This window comes from Pipistrellus kuhlii, unplaced genomic scaffold (assembly GCF_014108245.1).
Source record: "Pipistrellus kuhlii isolate mPipKuh1 unplaced genomic scaffold, mPipKuh1.p scaffold_m20_p_4, whole genome shotgun sequence".
NCBI lineage: Eukaryota > Metazoa > Chordata > Mammalia > Chiroptera > Vespertilionidae > Pipistrellus > Pipistrellus kuhlii.
The window spans coordinates 84,534,072-84,557,888 of NW_023425540.1; the positions used below are offsets into that span (position 1 = coordinate 84,534,072).

At 45.8% G+C, this 23,817-nt stretch overlaps 1 protein-coding gene across 1 annotated transcript in view; it reads left to right on the forward strand.

Moving 5' to 3' along the window:
- Positions 1-23,817, forward strand: part of GRIN2A (glutamate ionotropic receptor NMDA type subunit 2A) — a 356,036-nt gene that overhangs the window by 176,637 nt on the left and 155,582 nt on the right. The window contains exon 4 of the mRNA XM_036410378.2: positions 22,529-23,121. Coding sequence (XP_036266271.1) covers positions 22,529-23,121 — 593 coding nt within the window. The remainder of the gene's footprint in view (positions 1-22,528; positions 23,122-23,817) is intronic.

Genomic DNA, 23,817 nt, shown 5'->3' on the forward strand with positions numbered 1-23,817 from the left:
AGGAAACCAGGACACAGAGACGTAAGCAGTTTGCTCAAAATCCCCCACTTCAGAAAGAGCTGAGCTAGGACCCTAACACACTTAGCCACCATCCCTCCTTCCCAGTGTAACCTAGAGAAGCACACACCATAAATACAACAAATGAACCAGCCTCTCCTTTGAGGGAGGTCTTCATTGGCACCTCATGTTGCTCACGAGGGGGACAAATGTGACTCTCTGGAACCCTAAGAGTGTGGTTGCTGGAAGCCTTTGGAAGAGGTTCAGCTGATGTTCTCCCACCCATGTCTATAGACCAGTCCTCAGGTGAGGTTCAAAGAGAATGCTTTCTGAGCCACCTAGCCCTTCAGAGCTGTCACTGGTCACCGTTTTGGTTGAGAAATCGCCCCATTAAGGAAGAGTTGAGATTGCCCCATTCCTTGCCCACTTTCCTTGTTTGGGAATTCTGGCCCCTGTCTGGGCATGATGTGATTGCATAATCTTAGTAATCTCCTTTTCTCTGGGAAGCTACCTCTCGGGGTTTATATTTATTTCATTTCTGCCACCCTCGCTGCTCACTATAAGCAGAGCACAACTGTGGATTGAAATTTTGTTCCTGTTAACGTCTTTCAAGGAGAATTGGGGTTTCATGAGAGGAGGCATGAAAAAGAAGGTTCCTTAAACGAAACCACCCTATCTGCATCTTGATGCTGAGGAAGTGAAATGCCATGTTCGTTGGGTGGCCCACTGGGCAAGTGGCGACTCTCATGCAGCAAACGCAGCCCTCGGCTTGCAGTTCTGTCCTGGATCCACCGGTTAAGGATCCACAGGTCCCTTAACTCACCTTCCCCATGAGTAATGAGGATCTGGTGCTGGGTAGTCTGTCTTCTTCCTTGTAGCTGAGAACAGGCTCCAGGCAGGAGGCAGGAGCACACGGGTCAGAGTGACAGGCCATGCTATTCCCATGTGGGAGGAAGTTAAGAGCATTTCGTGGTCACAGAGAAGCAAAACGGTGCTAATAAGGTAATTAGCACTTTTTCTCTGATTAGCAGCCAGGGAATTATTGAAAGAGATAATTGAAAGAGACAGAAACTGTGAAAAGATCCCTGAACAACTGAGGGGTGAGAGATAGGTAATAAGCTGTTTTTTATGTATAAAGGAATAAAAATATGTCTTATGCACAGAAAACAGGTCTCTCTCCCCCCTTGCCCCAAAGACTTCCTTTGGGAACCCCACTCTTTCCTTTCCAGGTGAAGCTCATCTTTCCCAGAGGCATTCTTTCCTCTCCTGTCCCTCTGGTCACTCCTGTCCCAGCATCCCTTCCTGGAGAGAATCTCTGAGCACCTCAACTTCCTTCATTTTGTGCTCTTAAAGCACCATATACTTTCCCTTTAAAATGCAAATGTCAATGGCAATTTTACATTTGCGTGGTTGTTTGATGAATGCTTGTCTTTCCATCTAGAACATAAGCTCTGTGGGTGCAGGTTCCAGAGCTGGTTTGGTTCACCACTGAATCCCCATCCTCCAGCACAAAGATGAATAAATAAAAGGATGAAGGAATGAATTGACTAAAGGGAAACACATTTAAGTGACACTTGACATCTGGTCCTTTGTAGAGTTCTGGGACATTGGTAAAGATGGTTCTACTTCTCATTCCATGAAGAAACCAAGGTTCCATGGATCAGTGAAAGGAAATGTCTTTGCCAAGACACACACCTCACATACCAGACTCACACAGAACTCTTGATAATCTGAGATTTTTATTCATCTTTGATTAAAATATGGGTATGATGTTGCTTATTCGTAAAAGCAGAAGTTTTAAAATTTTAGAAATTAAAATGAGAAAAAACAAAACAATACAAAAAACACAGACAACGGAGCCTACAGGATGATGGATTCTGTTCAAGCTCCTCTCCTCAGTATGAGCTGCATTGAACAAAGTCTGCCTATTGCACTGAACTTGCCTGGCACAGTCCTCGGTGTTCATCAGGTACCTAGAAGCCAGGAGTGCTGATTCCGGCAAAATCATTTTGCATCTTGATCACCAGCTTGAACAAGAAAACGTTTCCAGCTCTAATTGGTTTGGCTTGGTGGATGGAGTGTCAGCCTGCAGACTGAGGGATCCCAGGTTCGATTTCGGTCAAGGGCATCTACCTTGATTGTGGGCACATCCCTAGTAGGGGATGTACAGGAGGCGGCTGATCGATGTTTCTCTCTCATCGATGTTTCTAACTCACTATCCCTCTCCCTTCCTCTCTGAAAAAAAAATCAATAAAATATATATATTTTAAAAGTAAAGAAAACTTTTCCAGCAACTTTAAGGCATGACATGGAAATAATGGCAGGGACTGGCCAGGATTTGTAGTACGATACCCAGGCTGCTGGGCATTCCTGACCAGAGGTTATGGAACCTACTGTGCTTCCTGGCCTGCTGCAGATGGAGGTGGAGAGAAACTCTGAGTTAAATGTCCTCCTTGATGCTGTGTGTCTAAAGGCCCTAGGGCACACCGACACACTTGGGCAAGGCTCCTAACCTCATTCACAACGAGCTGAGCCGTTAAAACAAACCAAAACACAAATCAGGCCCCTCTCTGTGCTGGGGACATAGTGATTAGTAAGACAAAGGAGAACAGAATCAAATATCACACATAGTTCTAGTGTGTGTGTGTGTGTGTGTGTGTGTGTGTGTGTGTGTGTGTGGTGCACATTCAAAAGAGCTATACAGTAGTCCCCCATCCGTGGTTCCACTTTGTGGTTTCAGTTACCATGGCCAACCATGTTCTGAAAATATGAAATGGAAAATTCTAGAAACAGAAAATCCATAAGTGTTAAATTGCACACCATTCTGTGTACTGTATTTGGTCTCATCACATAGGCATTGTACAATCCCACATCATCACAAGAAGAGGGGTGAGTACAGTACAGTACAGTAAGATTTTTGAGGTAGGGGGACGGCGAGAGAGACCACAGTCACATAACTTTTATTACAGTGTATTATAATTGTTTCATTTTTTGTTGTTAATTTATTACTCTGCCTAATTTATAAATTAAACTTTATCATAGATGTGTATGTATAGGAAAAAAGATCGTGTACATGGACTTTGGTTCTGTCTGTGGTTTCAGGCACCTTCTGGGGTCTTGAAACATATTTCCTATGCATTAGGGGGGACTTACTTAAGGTGAATTAACAACCACATAAAGTGTTATGAGAATCCAAGGGAGAACATAGGAGAGAGGATATTTACCTAATCAAGGAAGTCAGAAAAAGCTGCCCTTAAAAAATTAATGATTGAGCAGTGAAATAAAGGATAAGGAAGAGACTGAGAAGGAGGGAGATGGAACAGCACAAGCAAAGGCACTGCGGGAGCACAGGGGACTGAGAGGTCACTGTAGCAGATGGGGACAAAGCAAGGTAGCATGTGGTCTGAGATGCGCCTACCCAAGTAGGTGACAGGGCGCTGCTGTCAACAACAGGCCGCACTGCGGTTCATAATATTTGTCCTGAGAGCCATTTGACACTGAGTGGTCAGTGGCAGAGTCATTTGACATTGAGTGGTCAGTGGCAGCACGGAGAGAAATTCAGGTGTCAGAGAGTGAAACCGCCTCCTGACTCAGGCATTGGTTGCAAGGATTTACAGAGTGCCTCCAGGGACGACACCAAACTCATTCCCAAGCCCAGCCAGACAGCCCACAGAATAAGTACATCATGATCTCAGGGGAGGGCAACCCCACAGTTCACAGTCACTGTTCGCATAAAAACCACCACAGAGCAAACCTCCCAGCACCGGCTATAAACTTGACACTGATTGACATGACAAACATGCTATGACCCAGAGAAAGGAGGACGTTGACGGATAACGAGTCTTGGGGCTCGCTTCATTGATGCATTTTAACTGAGTGTGGAGAGATAGTGTCATTTAGAGGCAAAAGGCCCATTAACTTCCCAGCTTTTTTTGGTACCTGCAGTGCTTCTGTTTTTTCTAATTTGTGGCCTGAAATTTGGTTGGCAAGGGATTAAACACATGAAGAGAGTTGGTTTTTTTATGCCAGAATTGTCCAATCGCCATCTCATGTGAGCTTTAGAAAAAGAGGCATCTGAGCTGGCAGTTAATGAGCCGAGTGCTCAGTGGCCCCTGAGTGTCCGGTTCTCTTTGTCCTGTTCAAATGAGAGAGTGTTGGCAACCCTCACTGAGCCGGCAACGGAAAGATAACACAGGGCCTGTGAGCTGCAGAGAGCGGCCGTCTCTACTTCAGAGTCTGTCTCAGTTGGCCGACCGTGGTCGGCCTTTACTTCATTGATGTTCCAGGGAGCAGAACATGGTTAGGTTTTATATTTTCTCTGCAAAGAGAAAGAGATGCCCAGAGTGAAGAATGAAGGAACCTCATTCTTCAACACGGAAGGTGTATTGCAAGCCTGCATTTGGAATAAAACAACAAGGAGAACCATTGTCCTTCAGCATGGAGGGCCTTGTTTGAGGATGCCCTGTGTTTTCTTGCACACGTTTCTTTGTCCGGCACGGGAGGAAAGATGTTGAGGGCCCGGTAGATGGGAAAAGAGAGGGCAGGGGAGGAGCCAGCTGCCCCGGGTTTGATCCCAGCAGAGGGATTCTCCTCTCTGCCTCAGAGCATCTTGGTGTTGCAGAGGAAGCACAGATTAGCTGGAGAGTGTTGGGTTTTCTTCCACTGTCTGCTTCACTTCTGGTGTCTCCGTCGCCCTCTGGGTCGCTGAGATCTGGCCTCTGTGCCTCCACTCCTGCCAAAGCCCCAGCGACCCTCTCAAGGCCTGTGCAGCAATCCCTTCCAGTCATTGTCCTCCCAGACACTTCTCACACCTTCCGCCCTTCCTCTACCTTCAGGCTCTCTGCTCCCTTTGGTTTCTAAGCCTTCATGCTCCCCTGCTTTCTCCTTGTGCCTCTCCTGCCTGGCTTCTCAGTCTCCTTTTCATGGGTCCTTCCTTCTGCTGGACCACACGTTCTAATGTTTTCCTAAGGTTCTCAAGGCTCTCCTCATTCTGCGCGGGGTAGATGCCATCAGCAGCTGTCCACAGGCCCCGCAGGAGCACAACTCCTGCCTCTCATGCTTCAGCTCTGCCCTCTTTTCTGTTCTCAGACCTGCATCTCCTGCTGCTTGCTGGGCTTATCTTCCTGGGAGTCTCACAAGCAGCTCATCCAGAGCTTTATTCCCTGCTCCTACCAGTTCCTGCATGTCCCCCTCGATCCCTCCTTCATTTAACAAACATTTACTGAGCCACCTCTGTATGTCAGATACCATGCTAGGTGCCAGGGGTACAATGTTCTCACCTGTTCTCCACCTTGAAAGTGACATCACACTTCTTTAATCATTCTCCTCAAGTCCTTCCCCGTCTAATCACCAAAATCTCCATCCCATCCCATCCCATCCCATCCCATCCCATCCCATTCATCCCATCCCATCCCATTCATCCCATCCCATTCATCCCATCCCATCCATCCCATCCCATCCATCCCATCCCATCCCATCCCATTCATCCCATCCCATCCATCCCATCCCATCCCATCCTATCCCATCCATCCCATTCATCCCATCCCATCCCATCCATCCCATCCCATCCCATTCATCCCATCCCATTCATCCCATCCCATCCATCCCATCCCATCCCATCTATCCCATCCCATCCATCCCATCCCATCCCATCCCATCCCATTCATCCCATCCCATCCATCCCATCCCATCCTATCCCATCCCATCCCATCCCATCCTATCCCATCCCATCCCATCCCATCCTATCCCATCCATCCCATTCATCCCATCCCATCCATCCCATCCCATCCCATCTATCCCATCCCATCCATCCCATCCCATCCCATCCCATCCCATTCATCCCATCCCATCCATCCCATCCCATCCCATCCTATCCCATCCCATCCCATCCCATCCCATCCCATCCCATCCCATCCATCCCATCCATCCCATCCCATCCCATCAGTTGGTTGCCAGAGACAATTAAATCAATTTTCTAAGCATCTCTGGACTATTTCTTCTTTGCCTCCATTGACACTATTCAATGGTGTTCAGGTGGTTTTCCCTTTTCTGGGATTGCTTACGTGGCCTCTTTCAGAGTGGTTCTTTCAGAAGAAAAAAATCTGCTTAAACCTCTGCTTAAAATTCTTCAGTGGATTCTTTTAATCAACTGTAGGAAACCTTAGCTCCTTATTTCTTTTTTTCCTACTCATTTTTTGTCTCTCCATTCTCCTACCCTCAGTCCTTTTCTTTCTTCCTTTCATTTCTTCCTCCCTCCCTCTCTCTTTGTCTTCCTTTCTCCCTCTTTCCCTACTTTCTCCTTGCCTGACTTTATCCCTTCCTTCCAACAACAATTTGAATATCTTCAATTCAGTTTCACAAATATATATATATTACGGTCCTTTATACAGCACACTTTACAAATACTTGGAATGCATCAGCGAACAAGCAAAACTTTCCTTATATTCTATCAGGGATAGTCATCAGACAGAAAATAACAGACATAGTAAGTAAATCATATAAATTGTTTGGAACATAAAGGGGTTAAGTGCTTTGGAACCAGATTCAGTGGCACTCTACAGAATGAGCCAGAAGGCATGGCCTCCCCTTGGGCCCACCTCCTCCCTTACCCTACAGCCTCAGGTCTCTCTAAAAAAGGAAGAAAGAGAGCCATCTACCAATTTCCCGTGGCTTCTGCAGGGGTTGAAACAAATGTGAACTATCTGAGGGTGAGAGGGAGTGCTGGGCTGGAGGGCAGTGGGTGACCTGTGTCAGGGCTCCCCTTGCCTCTGGGGCCCTGTAGTTCCTCTGGGTCCGAAGCTGGAGAAGACAAACTTGTTGAGCTCGAGGAGCAATCAGCTGACTTGGGCCCCGCCTGAAGCCAGCACCAAGTGCGGCTGCAACTGGGAGACCCAGGTCAGAGCTGGACCGTTGTCAACTGGATTTTTTTCTTTTTTTCATAAATAAGTAGTAATTTGAAACCCTCTTCAGAGGGTAGCACTCAATTTTCCCTTTTATGTTACTTCTCAGGAAAACAGTCAAACCATCAATTTTTCTATTAAAAACCTCTCCCTTCTCACCCCTAGTTGATGCTCCTATGTTGTGCTCAGAGGACAAATGTGTTGGTGAACTCGGATCACAACTCATCCTCTTCTTTTTTGAGCTTCAAGTGGATCTCGGCTTAACACATCACAGAGAACAAATGCTGGCTTTTTGATGTGCAGGATCACGCACATGCGCACATGAGCATTTACGGTGGCCCTGACCAAAGGGCTAGTGGTACTCCATATTTGGTCTATTTGTCTCTGAGAGCATGAAATGCATACATCTGAGGCCCTTCAGATGCCCCAGTCTATGCATGTGACAGGAAGGTCTGAAATCTTTTACCTTCATGGGCAAGTGATTAGAAAGCAGAATATTATTTCCAAGGAAAATGGGGCAGATTAGCTTGCTAGATCGCTTGGCATTAGTTTAGGGCTCATACTTCTGCTGTGGAGGCATTACTTCCAGAGAAAGAAGCCAGCAATGACCTGCGCAGCCCTGAGGAAGGGGGAGCTTAGGCAACATTTAGGCATATATATTAGAATATATGCAACAGGAGCCAGCGTTGTCGGGTCAAGGAAAGGGAGCAAACAGGTTAAGATTGAGGAAGAGGAGGGTGCACATTGCCCAGTGGTGGCAAGCTAGGGCTTTAAAATCCAGCAACATTCAAATGAACTCACTTGGACATTAATACTGCCTACTCCATGGGGTTGTGCTAATGATTGAACAAGATAATGTGGAAAAAGGGACTAGTTTGCAAAAATCAGTAGGTAGTAGCCGGTGTGGGTCAGGCTTGGTGCTGACAGATTTATGTACATGAGCTCAGCTGATCCACGAGGTGGGTAGCGATTGCTTTTCCTGTCTCAGGTGAAGCTTTGATGATGTTGAGTCAGTTTCTCAAGGCCACAAGGCTAGCACAGGGCAGAACGGAGGCTTGAATGTAAATATACCTCATCCCAATATCTGTGTGCCTTCCACTGCATCAGTTCTGCTCCTGTGATCCTGGTGGGTCTGTGCTCCGACAAAGCAATTGTACCATCCTGTGTGGGCATATGGGAGGACAGGAAGGGCCATGCCTGCTTGGGAGCCCTGACTAGAGCAGACCATTGTCACAGCCCCTCACGCAGTAGGTTCTGTGAGGTCAGTGGGTGACTGATGACCATGAGGCTGCTTGGGGACTTCAGATACCTGGGTGGAGCAGGAATATATGGATGGCAGTGTGCTCCTACAGGCCCTCAGGAGTTCTTTCTTAAGGGACATGAGGTCCAAGGGCTTCCTAATCTCACCAAAGGGACTACAAGACTGAAGGAACCTAGATGAAGCAGCCAGCCAGCTGTAGGCCTTGCTTGCTTTATTTGTTTATCTGTCTTTATTGTTGTGATAAAATGGACGTAAGGTTTACCATTATAACCACATTAAAGTGTATAATTCAACGGCATTTAGTATATCCGCAATGTCATGGAATCACTATCTATTTCCCGAACCCCAAACAGAAACCCCATATCCATTAGCAGTCACTCCCCATTCCTGTCAGCTCCAGCTCCGGGCACCCACTGGTCTGCTCGCTGTATGCATTTGCCTGTTCTGGATGTGCTATATGTATGGAGCCAGGCGGTGTGTGGTCTTTTGGCCTGGTTTCTATGCCGAGGGTATGTAATTGGGAGGGGACGACAGAAAAGGGGGCTTGGGAGTGAGGTGGAGTTTGGGGAAGGGAAGCAGTGTGTCCGTGCTCACGAGAGCCCAGAGTCAGTGCTGACAGCAGCATGGACACGGGTGCTTGATGGAATCTGTTCCATTCCTGGGTTTGGATAGGGAGGGACAGCCTTTTCCTCTGGAACTGTTTGCTTCCTGAGTTCTGGAGGCAGGTAGCAAGAATTCAGATAGCAAGGAATGCCAGCCTAACCCCCATAAATTCTTTGTTTCCTGCCTTCAGATCATGAATGTTTGGGTAGCAAAGGATTCCTGTGGTTCAGACACTCAGGTTTAGCTCCCATCTTCCTGCACCTTCCTCCCCTCCCCCAATCCACGGAGCACTCACTTGTACCCCAACTTCATAACTCCATGGATGTGCCCTGACTCATTCATTCATTCCATCACTCTGTTATACCTACAACCCTCTTCGTTCATTTGTTCATTTGTTCCTTCGTTCGTTAATTCATTCATTCATTCATTTATTCATTCATTCATTCCTCTGCTTACTTATGCCTCCAGCTAACATGTTCTAGGCTCCATCATGTACCAGGAGCTGAACCTAGTGCTGTTGCTGCAGAAATGCATTAGCATTAATCTAGTCACATGGAGACAGATATTTAAAAAGGCACTTAAAATACCTGGTGATGAGATCCACAGGAGAGGCCTGGACAGCGTGTTCTGGGAGCACCGTGGGAGTGGATGGGGAGGAGGGGTGAGAGGAAGCAGCGTGTTTGTTTGTACCCAAAGAGCTTGCACGTTGGCCCTCCACTTTGTGTATCTCTGTGTCACTGATGCCCACCGCCCCTCCAAGTAACCAGTCCCCCCTGGGGCCATGTCAGAGATGAAAACATGGAGGCTGGGAAAGACGCAGCCACTCCCTCGAGTGTGAAAGCTGCAGGGCCGCACGCAGGAGAAAGGGAGGCTTTGCTCCCGGGGGAATCATTTCTCACTGGGCAGATAGGCGTGGGCACCTTCTGAATGATGGTTTACCCCCCCCCCCCAAAATTGATGGTTCCTCGGGGCCTCCAGCTTTCCCCCCAGGAGTGGTGTGGCTCACCCCAGAGCAGTGCAGTGCCTTCTGACTCAGCCTCTCCAAACACTTTGTTGGATAAGACAGTGCCCACAGGCTGTGAGGTGTGGCTGTTGCAGCCCCAGAGGGGAGGCCCGATGGAAACTCACAGGTGAGGATTGCGGACAGCAGACACTGTCTGTGTCACTCCCCACTCCTCCCTGGAGAAAGAGCCCCCCCCCCCCCCAGGGCATCATGGTGAAGGCTGCTGTGGGATCAGAACCTGGGTCTGAACCTCTGCTCTGCCCAATGCTGCCCGGGACTGTGGCCATTCCCCTGAGCTCTCCAGCTTGGACCCTGGACCAGCACATACGTGCCAACAGCCTGCATCCCCCCAGTGGTCCCTGCAGTGGACGAGGCCCCAGGGCCCCCTGTGTTTATTAAAGCAACGAAGCACATCCCCAGAAGCCCCAACTTCCTCAACTGTAACAGGGGAACAGCAATGCTTCATTGGGAAGGCAGTGTGAGGACTGCACGCACTTGAAGCTCTTTGCTTGGCTGGGGAGCAGTTCTGGTTTGCTCAGCCCTGAAGGGGTTGAATATTATTTCCTCCCTTAAAACATTTTTTATTATGGGAAAATATATGTAGCATAAACATTACCATCTTGGCTGTTTGGTGTACAGTTCAGTGATATTAAGTACTTCATATTGCTGTGCAACCAAGACCATTATTCATATTCAGAACTCTTTTCATTTTGCAGAACTGAAACTATACATATGAAGGGGTTGAGTTTTAATACTGAGTCGAGTTGTCTACCTATTGGTCCTCGGCTCGTGCCCAGAACACAGTACAAGCTGCTCTGGACCCTGGTGTCAGGTTGCCATTGGGACATGGCACAGGCACTTCCTCTGTTTGCTTTGATGCTGTCCTTTTCGGGTTTCATTGTGGTTCTTTCACGGTGACGACAGCCTAATCGCAGCTCCCATGAGTCGAGCTCTTGGTGTGTGCTGAGAGCAATCTATGCATTATCACAGTGCCACCAGCCTCCTGAGAGTAGGGACTAATGTCCCCTCTATTTAAAATGAGAAAGTGGTGTCTCCAAGATCTTAAGGATGGCGCCCAAGGTCCTGACATTAGTAAGAGTAAGAGCCAAGGCTTGAACCCTCTGTCTATTTGGCACCGACCTCTGGGCCTTTAAGAACATGAACATACAGACTCCCAAAGGGAGAAGCAGTTTTCTCACAGGCTCAGCTCTCAGAGCTGCTGGTAGACATTTCTTAGAGAAATGGGGTGTTTTGAAGAGGACATTTGTACTCGGATGTTTACCACTAGGGCCTGCCCCCAGCAGGTGTTATGGGAATGTCAGAGACTCTCCTTTTTCTGAAAATAAAGCTGTCTCCTGCAGTTCCAAAGCAGCCTCCCCGAGTGTGACAGCCAGAGATGGAGACGTAACAAACACAACCAGTTTGCTTTTTCTCCTCCCTGCAACAGTTTAATGACAAATGATTATTACTGGTGGCAACTGTCATGTCTTTCATCTGGGACATGGTGGCTGTGACTGTCAGGCTGTGAGAAGAAACCAATCATAGCGGCATGTTGAAGAAAAAGTCAACAGTAAAAGAAGGATTAAGAGCACATGCAGGAAGAGGGAGATATGTGGAGAGAGGTAGCTGCTCCAAGGAGAGAAAGCATGAATACGAATGTAGTTTGAATTCTTTTTTAATTTAATTTTATTGATTTTTTACAGAGAAGAAGGGAGAGGAATAGAGAGTTAGAAACATTGATGAGAAAGAAACACTTGTCAGCTGCCTCCTGCACACCTCTCACTGGGGATGTGCTCACAACCAAGGTGCATGCTCTTGACCAGAATCGAACCTGGGACACTTCGGTCCAAAGGCTGACACTCAATCCACTAAGCCAAAGCAGGCTATTGTTTAAATTATTTTTATCTAAGTTTGGAAGGTGAGTGAGAAAGAAATTACATTTTTTTCTTTTTGTTTTTGTTTTTTCTAGCCTCAGTGGCACCAGGAATCTTTGGTTGCCAGTGACAGAAAAGCTAATTCAAATAGGCTCAACCAATAAGAGATGATTAATTGGGACATGCAATGACAGCATGGGTACTTGGCTTCAGGTGTGGCTTGAACAAGGTGTTCAACATGGCGTTAGAACTTGATAACTCTCCACCTTTAGCTTTGCCTTTGGCTTTGATGGTTGCCTTCTCAGGATGGAATATAGTGGTGCAGCATGGCTGCCAGAAACTCAAGTCTAACAATGAGAGAAATGGTCTTTTCCTAGTTGCTTTCTCCACAAATCCTGGGAGTCAGTCTGAATGGGCCAGGTTAGGACATGTTCTACCCTTGAACTAATTGCTGACATTGTGGGGATTGGATGAGCCAATTGGCTTGACTGAGAGAGGAGGAAGGATGGCCCCCAGTGGAAATTCACTATTATCAGTAGAGGAAGAAAGGATGATCCGTGGTCAGAATAACAAATGCCTATGATCTGGCTCAGGGAGGTTCACGCTTCGGAAAAAAATGGCTTCAGGGGCACAGAGCAAGGCCAATGGCTCAGTTACAGTTGGAACTGACCAAACACACACACGCACACACACAAAATAAAACATAACTACAGCAGCAGCAACAATAAATGATGCTCCTGTGTAGCCTTGGGTGATCTGTTTGGAAGCCTTGAATTAGCTGCTCACCTGTGGTTTGACAGAGCACTTGGATGAAGCCAGCTCCCGCCTTTGCTCTGTCCTTGTATAGAAATAAGAGCCTCCATCTCAGCAGGTGTCCCTTCTTGGCCAGCCCTGCTAACGATCCAGAAAGCCGGGTTGGGGCCAAGAGCACACTCATCAGCAGTTCTGATGGATGCAGAGGATGTTGGGCTGTTCTTGGTGCAGCCAAGAAATACATCTCTTCATACATTTGCGCATTCTCTTCTCCGGCATTGTATGACTCGTTGGAGGGAGAGCTTAGCTCTGGATGTTAAACTGAGAGAAAGTCTGGAAAGCCCAGGTAGAAGTGGGAGTTCCAGCCTTTCCATTAGAGGTTAGGGTGCCAGTTGACTAACTGGTACAGCCGACAGTTACATGCTTTACAGTATCTTCAATGAAGGCTGCCCTCTGGGCACAGATCAGATTCCAAAGGGAAGAACAGGGCTGGCTCACATGAAAACCCAACATGCTCCAAGTTCCATGTTCCTGCTCCCCTGCTGGGAGACACTAATCGTGCATTTAACAGAGGAGTTGTTTGGAATGAGATTGACCTAGGAATTAAATCCAGAACCATTTCCAGATCTACTGGACACTTGCTGTGTGATATAGCCTCTATTTACTGTCCTAACTCATCTCCCACCACTTCTTTATATGACTCCTGTTTTGGCCTTCCTTTTGTTCCCTGAACTTGCTAAACCCTTTCCTACCTTTGCATACTCTGTTCTTCCTGCTTGGATGGCTCTCCTTACCCGCATGCCCCACCCTCAGCTTTTCTTGGCTGGCTTTTCCTTGGCATCCTTTTGAGAAGTGCCAATGTGGCTGACAGAGTGATCTAAAGCGGAGCTCCTGAGCTTTCCACGCCACTCCTGAACCATTGCTCACCTGCTTCCCTGGAAACTAGTCTATGTATTGATTTCCTTCTTCCTTGTCTATCTAATCTAGGGGTGTCGAACTCAATCAGAGAAGGGGCCAAAATCTAAAATCCAGCCTAAATCGCGGGCCGAATGGTTTACTGAACAGTCATAAACTGTCATTGTGATGGAAACGCAGTGGAGTGCAGTGATGACAGCGCGGTGCGGGCCACATTGCAAGGCCTGGCGGGATGGATTTGGCCCGCGGACCTTGTGTTTGACACATGTGATCTAATCCCCCAAGAGTGGAACCTTCATAAAAGCAGGGACCTTTGCTATGGTAGCCTTCTTCTCTAGATTCACTTCCCCTGAAGAATGCCTGGCACATAACCAGAGTTTGTTAAGTTCCTTGAATGAAGGAATGGCAATCAGTAGCCTGGCCAGGTGGCTCAGTGGTTGACCAGGAAGTCACAGTTCAACTCCTGGTGAGGGCACATGCCCAGGTTGTAGGCTCAATCCCCAATGTGTTGATATTTCTTTCATCGATGTTTCTCTCTTTCCTTCTCCCTTCCTCTCTGAAATCAAATATATATATATATATATATATATATATATATATATATATATATATATATTAAGAAAGGCAATCAGTATATGAATGTTTCTTTCTAGAGAAGCACAACTGGCAGGTTCATTCGAATACATAATGTACTAGTTTCCCTTTCTGCCCATTGGCAGCCTTGCAGACTCAGAATGCTACTCCTACTTTCATTCCTGAGGCAGTGGCTTGGTGCTGTGTACGGTTTTGAGGACTCAGAAGGGCCTGGTGCCCTGCCCTGTAGAATTCTAGTGTGAGGGGCAGGCAAGATGCATGTATCTCAGCAACTAGGCGACCACGCACAAGTCAGGGCTGCGGAATGGGAGGTAAAGATAGGTGCTGGAGATTCAGAAGTGTACGAGTAAGTAGGAAGTGGGACACTAAGAAGTCCATGATGGATGTGGTACTTGGCACTTGATAGTCAAGGCTACCATCATCATCCCTATTAACATAACTCAACCTGAACAAGCAGCTCCTATGTCCCAAGTGCTTATGTACATCACCTCTGAAAATATGCACAGCGACCTGTTAAGCTGTGATTCTTAGTATTATTCCAGTTTTTCAGATGGAGAAACAGAGGCATAAGTTAAATAACTCACTTGTGCTCAGAAGCAGGTCTCAGGCAGGCTGTCAGCAAAGCCCATGTTCCTTCTATTATACAAACCCATTCCTTGTATAAAACATTTAATATCTGATGACTTCATGACACAGCAAAGAGAACCAAATTAGGAGGTGAGAAGCCCTATGTCTGTTCACACTGTACCACTGATTTGAAACAAGCCATCCAAGATTCTGGGGTGTCAGTTTCCTCACTTAGAAAATAAGGAAGGTGGACTAGCCGTACCATGTCTTGCTGTCCATCAGCCTATTCTGGGGAAAATATTAGTACATATTTTAGGGCTCCTTAATGGAGATTCTGATGCAGTGGGGGACGGGGTGGAGCCCAGAAATCTGTAAGCATAAAAAGTTCCCCAACTGAGTTGATGCACAGCTTCAGGGCCGGATACTGAAGGCTTAGATTAGTGTTTTCAACCCTGGCTGCACATTACACTCACTGAGGGAATAAAAAAGTCCTGGACCCTGTCCCAGACCAACTGAATTGGCATCTTTAGGGATGAGGCTGGCAGGGCTAGGAGAGCATTGGCTTTAAAGTGTAAAGACTATTGCACTCTTGAAATGTGGCTAGTGTGATTGAGAAATGTACTACTTAAATTTACATTTAAATAGTCATATGTGGCCAATAGGTGCTGTGTTGGGAGCCCAGGCTTGGAGGTGGATAAAGGCTCCCTTCCTTGATCCCCAAATTGTAGAACTCTTCTTAAAAATGACCTTACTTAATAACCATCCCTTCCACTCTGTTCCAAGAGACTAGTGAATAGACTCCGGGCTGACTGGTGTTGCTCTCCTGGTTTCTGAATCAGATCATTCCAGCCACCTTGGATAGCTACCCTTGCTAGGAATCCAACAGTCATCAGGGATTTAGGATTAAACTTATCATTTGAAGAGAGAGGAAGAGAAAGCAGAACCAAGAGGGCCAGGCTATTTTAGAAGAATGCTAGCGGATTTGTTCCCAAGAGAAGCAAACTGGGGCTAGAACATAAATCATAAAAAGGTCCAATGAGTGGAGATTGATTGAAGTGGAATTCTGTGTTTGTGGGTGACGGAGTTGATGTGTTTTGGGGAAGTGATTGACAGGGGAAAACATGAAGGCTTCCTTTGGTTTTCCTTCCAAGCACTCATTACTTAGCTTCATTAGATCACTATATCCATTTGTTACATTTTTGTGGAGTCCCTGACCTCTCTCAGGTACCGAGATAGATGCTGAACCCCAAACACTTGGATAGTCATGGGGTTGGTGTGTGATTTGATTTGATTTTATCTTGAACGTTATAGGAGCTTCTGAGGAAAACTAAGCAGGGGGACACAAGGCTGCAGTTTGAACATTAAAAAGAGCTCTGTTAGCCATGTGGCATGTGTGTGAGTCTGGGGTAGGGACTCCATAGTCTGAGACAGAGAACTGCTGACATTCTGAACATAAGCAGGTATAATAGAAAAAGGAAAAAGAAAGAAACCTGTGGGTGATGAAGAAGTAATCTGAGCTTGAGTGGTGGTTAACTACAGTAGTAAGTGTGGGAAGAGACTCCCTCTTCTTTTCTGATAGGAAAAAAATGAAGGCTAACACCTGAGTCATGAAATGGTCCAATGGGATGAAATAGTGTGCTTGTGGATGGTGGCGCTGATTTCTGGAGTTTTCTTTTATTGAGTGGTGGTTATTCAGTACACAGACACACACACACACACAGACACACAGACACACACACACAGACACACACACACACACACACACACACACACACACACACACTTGTTTCCTGTTCCACATACCTGAAATCACTTTTCTAATAACTAAGCATTCAGATTCTACAGATTCTAGATTTTTATTGTGTGGTCTTGAATCCTGGCTCTGCCAAGGCCAAGCTATATGAGTTTGGGCAAGCTACATTGTCACTACATATTGGATATGTCCAATTACTATTAGTTGTGATTGTAACCATGATGGTTGTGATGATGTTGATGAGTAGGAGAAGGGTGATGATGATGATGGTGGTGGTGGGGAATGATTATAATGATAGTGGTGGCGGATAATGATGATGAGGATGGATGGATATGGTGATGGGTGATGATGATGGTGGGTGACGATGATGATGGTGGTGGAGATGATGATGATGGTGGTGGTGATGGGGATGATTATGACAATGGTGGTGGAGGAGAAGGATGAGGAGGATGGGTGATGATGGGATAGAAATCCTCCAGTAGGACAGATTTAGCTTATATGTATGTGAGAATGCTATTCATCTGAATCCTCAAGCTTATCAAGTTTGATACCTTTACTTTTTATCTCACCCCTGGAAAATGAAATGAAAATGTTTGAAAGCTCAGTCGGATACACAATAAAAGTGGCAGAAAGTAAATCATGGCTCACCAAGGCAATCCTCTAGCAGGAGAAAGAAAATTCCCAAGGAGTTTATCTTGATCTTTGCTGGGTCACTTGCATCATGATCCTTTTTCTTGGTACCCACCCTGGCAGGCAGAAGGAAAATAAGTTATAGAAATGGGGGCAGGGTTAACTCTGTTTCTCTTATGCTTCCTGGGAATGAGGCTTCTGCTCCTCTAGTTCCTCACCCAATATTTATTGGGCCCTTTCTGTGTGTCAGACATCGTGCCAGGCTTTGAAGACACTAACTTGAATAACATCCTGCCACTGAGATGAGTCAGAGAAAAACAAATAAATCAGTGTTGGAGTTCATATACTCCGGTCACAGAAATTCATTTCAGCTGGACTGGTGTGGGCACAAGTGCTGGTGCTTTTAAATACCTTTCCAAGTGATTCTCTGTGCAGCCAGGAATGAGAGCTACTATTGTGTGTAAGGAAAACATTGGATGGCATTTTGCAATAACAGCTATTGTCAGCTTGGAGCTATGTAGATATGGGAAAATCACTTAACCTCTTCTCCTGTGTCCTTATGATAAAAGCCACCCATGATTGTTATAACCACTCGCAATGTCTCATATCTTGGGGACTTAGAATAAAAAAAGAGATAATGGGTATGGGTGCCCTTTATTACCTTTGTGGAATGAGTAAGTGAAATGAAAGTTGGCATTAGATTCTAATAAACATTAGATCTTCATACCCATAGGGTCAGATCTGACCCTGAGCACCCAGTCAGGCTCTGGAACATCCTAGAACATTACAGTGAGACCTCATGTGGGACTGACGCACAGAGTTGAGAGCAGACACCCAGAATCCCACACCTCCCTGCCTCCCTCGCTTTGTGTTTGAAACAGTTTGTTCTGTGCTCTGCAGAGCAGTGAGCATGGGGAAAACTGCTTTTGCCTCAGAACCAAAGTGGGTGTCTGAAATCTGTTCTTCTCCCCCAGCTTCACGCTGCCGAGGAGGCTGGTGCCAGAGGTGGTCAGAGGCTGGTCTACAGAATCCGAAAAGGACGGGCTGAGCGGTGGCAGGAGGTTAAGTGCGGGAGGGACAGCCTCTGCTGTCCATGCAGGGAGCAGGAAGAATGTCCAGGGCCCTGAAAGAAAGGGCCATTTGGCATATCAGCTGCCAGGCCCTGGGAACATGGCCAAATTCCCCCATCACCTCCTGCCAGTCTATAAAACTGCCTTAGAAAAATCCAGTGCTAAACGTGAGCCTCTTCAGTGCCTCGCTGTGCAATTATGTTTTGCAAATAACCCTCGAGTCCATCTCTCTGAGGGGATTACAATGCCTTTGGTCCACAATGGCTTTTGAAGTTTGTTTCAGATGTCAGAGGAAATAAGAGTGGTGTAAGGTAACTGCATGAGGTCCATGAAGGACACAAGTGATGGTTTCTCTCTAAAACATTATTCATCACTGCGAGGAAAGACAGTTCCTTCTCCTCTTCACACAGCTTCCTTGGGCTCAGGGAGAGTGTGGGCTGGTTTGCAGAGGGAATGTAAGACCAGCATGCCAGTGGATCTGGAGATACCAGTTTCTGAAATAGGATAAGGATCCCCTTAGGTTTCTGGGGTGTCCGTGTGGTCTAGAGGGCAGAGCACATGGAAAGGAACCCCCAAGCTGTTGGGGTCCTCATAGGCAGATGAGCCCGTTACTTCTACCAGCTCATCCCATCCTCACAGCAACCCCATGAGGTTGTGCTCACAATTCCCATTTTAAAGAAACTCAGATGCAGAAAGTTTAAGTGATAATCCATGGTCACATGGCTAGTTAATGCAGTGCCAGGACTTGAACTGAGGTTTGATGGACCAGATCCCATGCTATTTCAACTATAGGGTTTGACTGGTGAGCATGCAGGGGGAGGCTAGAGAGTCTAAAGTTAATGTGACAAGTGTAGGGAGGCCATAGGTGAGTGGCTATAGAGTAGAGAAATATATTGGTTAAAGCAGCAGGCAGCCATGAATAGGGTGAGTTATTGAGATTCTCAAGTTCAGAGTGTGAATTACCTTCTTAGTGGAGGTAATTAGCATGAGCCCCTGATATGAGACACTGAGATTCCTGGCCTTTGGGGAAATAACAGTGACTGACTTACATTTGTTGATCATTTGGTATGTAGTGGGTACTGTACTGGAAGCTTCTATACAACTCAATGAGGAAATACTATCATTGCCAACAGCATGGTGCAGGGGTGAAAAGCTTGGAATTTTGAAGGCAGGTAAACCTGATTCACTGCCTATGTAACCATGGAGAAGTCACTCTACTCTGAATCTATTTCTTCATTTCTAAAATAGGGATAAGACCAGTTTAGAAAGTTGGTTGGGGATAGAATTAAGGATAACATCACCAAAAAAAGTGTTGTTAGCCACATGACTGTCATATATAGTAAGCACTTCAGTCATGTTAGCTGGTGTAATTATTACCATTGCCATACCCATTGTACAGATGTGCAAACTGAGGCTTGGAAAGGTTAAGTGCGTTTTCCCAAGGACACACAATTAACATTGGTACCTGGGTGGTCTGACCTCAGAAGTTACACTGCTGTTCCTCCAGAGAGAAGATCTTAGTGATGATCACAAGAGAGTAATAGGAGAGATTGAACTTGGATTAAAGTATTGAAAGACAGGAGGGTGGGGATGCACAAGGCAATGAGTTTGCACATACTCTTCCCAGAAGGCCTGTGCCAAACTCTTGGCCAACGAACTGCTGTCCTTATAATTTATCTTTCTCCTTTATAAAGTTCCCAATGCAGCCACGCCCTCCTCTCTATGTGGAGAACCAGATAAAACTGCATTTGTATAGAATTCTGCCTTGTGCACAAAGCTGCTCCTGGTCACACTGGGCATATCCAGCTCATAGAACATGGAGCAAGGGGGTCGGAGCATCCCACATCCCATCAACTCCTACATGGGACATGTTTGACTTTCACCTCCACCAATACCAATTATTCCAAGGAAGTTTGTGTATGTGAGGTTGTCTCTGAGACTTTTTTAAAATTAGGTTTTAGCTGTGCCCTTAGCATGTGTCCTCCTGAGAACGTTCTGAGTTCCTTGTGTGCTCAGTGCAAGAAGACACTGGTCCTATTGCCTTTAGCGGTCATACTGTAACTGGTGACTGGCTTCCTCAGAGGCATCTTCGCTCCTTATTACATTTCTTCTGTAATTAAGTTTGGAACTTTTCAGTCCCCTTCAAGAGGCACATGACAGCACATAAGGTTGATGAATATAACTGCCTTCTGACTTCACTTCTGTGCTCTCTCCTGTGGGTGGGTTCGTTATGTTGTTGCCTTTTTTGGGTATTTAATTGAGGTTCTATGGATACATGTTGGCGCTTATAGGGCTCCTACATCTCACTATAAATAAAAGACACATTAACTGTATTTTGGGTGTTTGATGGAGAAGGGGTTCCTCATGATAGTAGGGTGATGATGTTGAAAGGTTTTAGTTTTGGGACATGACATTCAAGAGCCATACAGAACACAACCTCAGATACTGAGTTCTTCCCTTTCACTTTATGTTTAAACCAAGGACAGTCTCCTTAGGCTTCATCCGCACACATCCATCCACTCATGCATTTCCTCACCATCCATTAGCTGATGTGTCATGTGCCAAGCCTTCTGCCAGGTTCTGGGGACAGAGAGATGAGGACAGCAGAATCTCTGCCCTTGAGTAGTCCACAGTTCTGTTGAGGATGATTTAAAATGATTCATCAATCTAAGAATGTTGGAATTCTCCAAAAGCTTCTGTAAGGAAAAAGATAATGACCCAAAGTCTTTAAACCTGTTTCCCATCTTAATTGACTTAGTTAGGTAAAATTCATAGAACCGTAACGTTGGCAGGGGCGCAGAAGGCATTTATTCCTGTTTTTATTTCTCTCTTTCTTCAGGCTACACTGCACTCAAATTTATCCCCCCAACCCTCTGCATTTTGGAAAAGGGGATTATAATTTCGAAGAACTATAGCTTTTGGCCCATGCAGATAAAACTCTGTTCAGTGCGAACCTACAGCAAAAATTATGCAGACTCGTTCAGAATTAAGATATACAGCTACAAAGTATTTTTCTGAAAGATATGAATGGAGTTGTTCACTGTTAACACACACACACACACACACACACTGGAGTCCCCATATTCATACTTCCAAGTTTGTGGAAAGTGCACGTGGTACATACAGAATGCAAAAGAAAACATGCATGGCTGCGGTACAGTGAGGATCTTTAGAGAATTATTTTAGTTCTCAGGAAAAAATAAGTCTCAGCATTGGTCAAATCCTGATTTGTTGTAACACAGAGGCATACCTTGCTTCACTGGCATTTTTGCACCCGGGGTTAAGATGGTCTTCAGGGATCCCAAGAAGACTGTGGTTTGTGTTGGAAAGGGTGCTGGACATGGAATCAGAGCCTGAGTGTGGATACTCACTAGCTACGACCATTTTGAGCCTATTTTCCCACTGCTAACAATATCCCAACTTCTGAGGATCCTCATGCAGCTTTGATGATTTAAGGAGTTAGAAGGTAATTTCTAAGTTGTTCAACTGAATATATCAGCTGCCTTTTTCAAATGGAAACTTGTTCTCGTGATTAGACCATAGACTTGGGGAGGTGTTAGGACTATTAGAAGCCACTCAACCCAACACAAGTTACCACCCCACTTTCCAGAATAAGAGCAGCCAGCAGCTCCACCTCATGTTTGGAATAAAGTGTAAGCCTCTGAACATAACCCCCGAGGCCATATGCGATGGTGTTCCTGCCAAGCTCTCCAACATCATCTCATCCCCTCTATTTCACAAACCATAATGCATTTATCTGTAGTTCCTGGCATAGTCAAGATGTATTCTCAGGGCTCCTCTGACTCTAATATTCATCCGTTTCCTCTTTTCCACGCCTGGATTCTCCTTCAACATTCTCTCATGCCTCTCTCAGCCCCCCGGTTTATGGAAGTTGCTCTTTCTCAAATTCCCAGCAGATCTATGAAGACAGAGGCAATGTCTGTGTCTGCCGTGTGTATCATGTCTCTAAGCTGTTATTGCACAGTTAGGTGCTCACTCAGTATTTGTTGATTGACAGATAGATGTCTACCCAGCACTTATTATCCTCTATATTGCACAGGAGTCTAGATTTCAATGGACAGAAATTCCACTACAATTGGCTCAAGTGAATATGGGGACTTGCTGGCTTATAAACAAACAGGTCTAGAGTAAAGCAGGCATGGCCAGCTCCAAGTGGTCTAAGTGTCTTGAGGAATTCATCTCTATTTACTGATGTTGTTTTGTCTCTGATGGCTTCATTTCTCAGCTGTGAGCCTGGGGGCCAGAGAGTCCGTTCTGTTGGAAGCACATGGATTCAAAGGGGCACGGTGGATGGGATGAACTAGAGGAAAATGAGGAGCATAGGTGGTGAGATGACAAGAGTAACAGAAGTTTCTCACTGTATCAGGGCGTGGGCTCCAACTTCAGGACTTCTCTCATCTTTGTATTTTCAGTATCTCGTCCAGGGTGGGGCATACCCTAGGTGCTCAGGAATGTTTGAGAATGAATAGATACGTGACTTACTTCCCCTCACTTCTAGGAAGGAGCTTCTGTTAGCCTATAAAGACAGATGGTGCTGCATAAGCTGCCTTCTGCCTCATCTTGCTTTTCTTTTTTTACCTGTTGCCAGGATCCGACGTCTACCTTCTTCCAATTTGGAGCGTCCATCCAGCAACAAGCCACGGTCATGATGAAGATCATGCAGGATTACGACTGGCACGTCTTCTCCCTGGTGACCACCATCTACCCTGGCTACAGGGACTTCATCAGCTTCATCAAGACCACAGTGGACAACAGCTTCGTGGGCTGGGACATGCAGAACGTGATCACCCTGGACACCTCCTTTGAGGATGCCAAGACCCAAGTCCAGCTAAAGAAGATCCACTCTTCTGTCATCTTGCTCTACTGCTCCAAAGACGAGGCTGTCCTCATTCTAAGCGAGGCCCGCTCCCTGGGCCTCACCGGGTATGATTTCTTCTGGATTGTCCCCAGCTTGGTCTCGGGGAACACAGAACTCATCCCCAAAGAATTTCCCTCAGGACTCATCTCCGTTTCCTATGATGACTGGGACTACAGCCTGCAGGCAAGAGTAAGGGACGGCCTAGGCATCCTGACCACGGCTGCGTCTTCCATGTTGGAGAGTTTTTCCTACATCCCTGAGGCCAAGGCCAGCTGCTATGGGCAGACGGAGAAGCCAGAGGCCCCGCTGCACACCCTGCACCAGTAAGAGGCGACACTTTGCTTTGTCTCTCTTTGCTTGGGGTCAGAGTTGTGTGTTTGTTGCTGTTGTTTGTTTGTTGAAGAGCAACACGTACTCACTGCTGAAAATGTGAGCTGAAAATCAGGAGTGTTGTATAGTGCTCACGGGATTATTTTGTTTGATTCTGCACTTCTCTCCCCTTTTCATCTCTTCTCCTCTCCTTTTGTTTTTAAGTAACTTTGTATATTGTTTCCTGAAACTTAACTTTTTTACTTAACAATATTCCATGAAAACTTACACTTGAGATCTGTCTATCCATCCATCAATTCTCTATTTATAGATACATTTCAAATATGTATGTGCATATATGTAGATACATGTGTGTACATACATATGTATGAATATATAGATATGTGTGTATGTAGATATATACTTATAAACATACACATATGAAAGCTTACATCCTTTGTAATTTACTTATTGTATTCTTCAATAGGAATATACCATGATTCATTTATCCAACCTTCATAATGATAGAAATTTAGGTTCTTTTAATTTTATTTTTTTTAATTAGAAACTAAACTGCAGAGCTAATCATCTATGTGTCTCTTTATGCACATATGCAAGTATTTCTCTAGTGTTGATTCCAAGAAGCAGAATTTGGGGGCCACAGAGTATGTGCATTTTAAAATGTAAGTGTCTACTGCCAGATTGTCCTA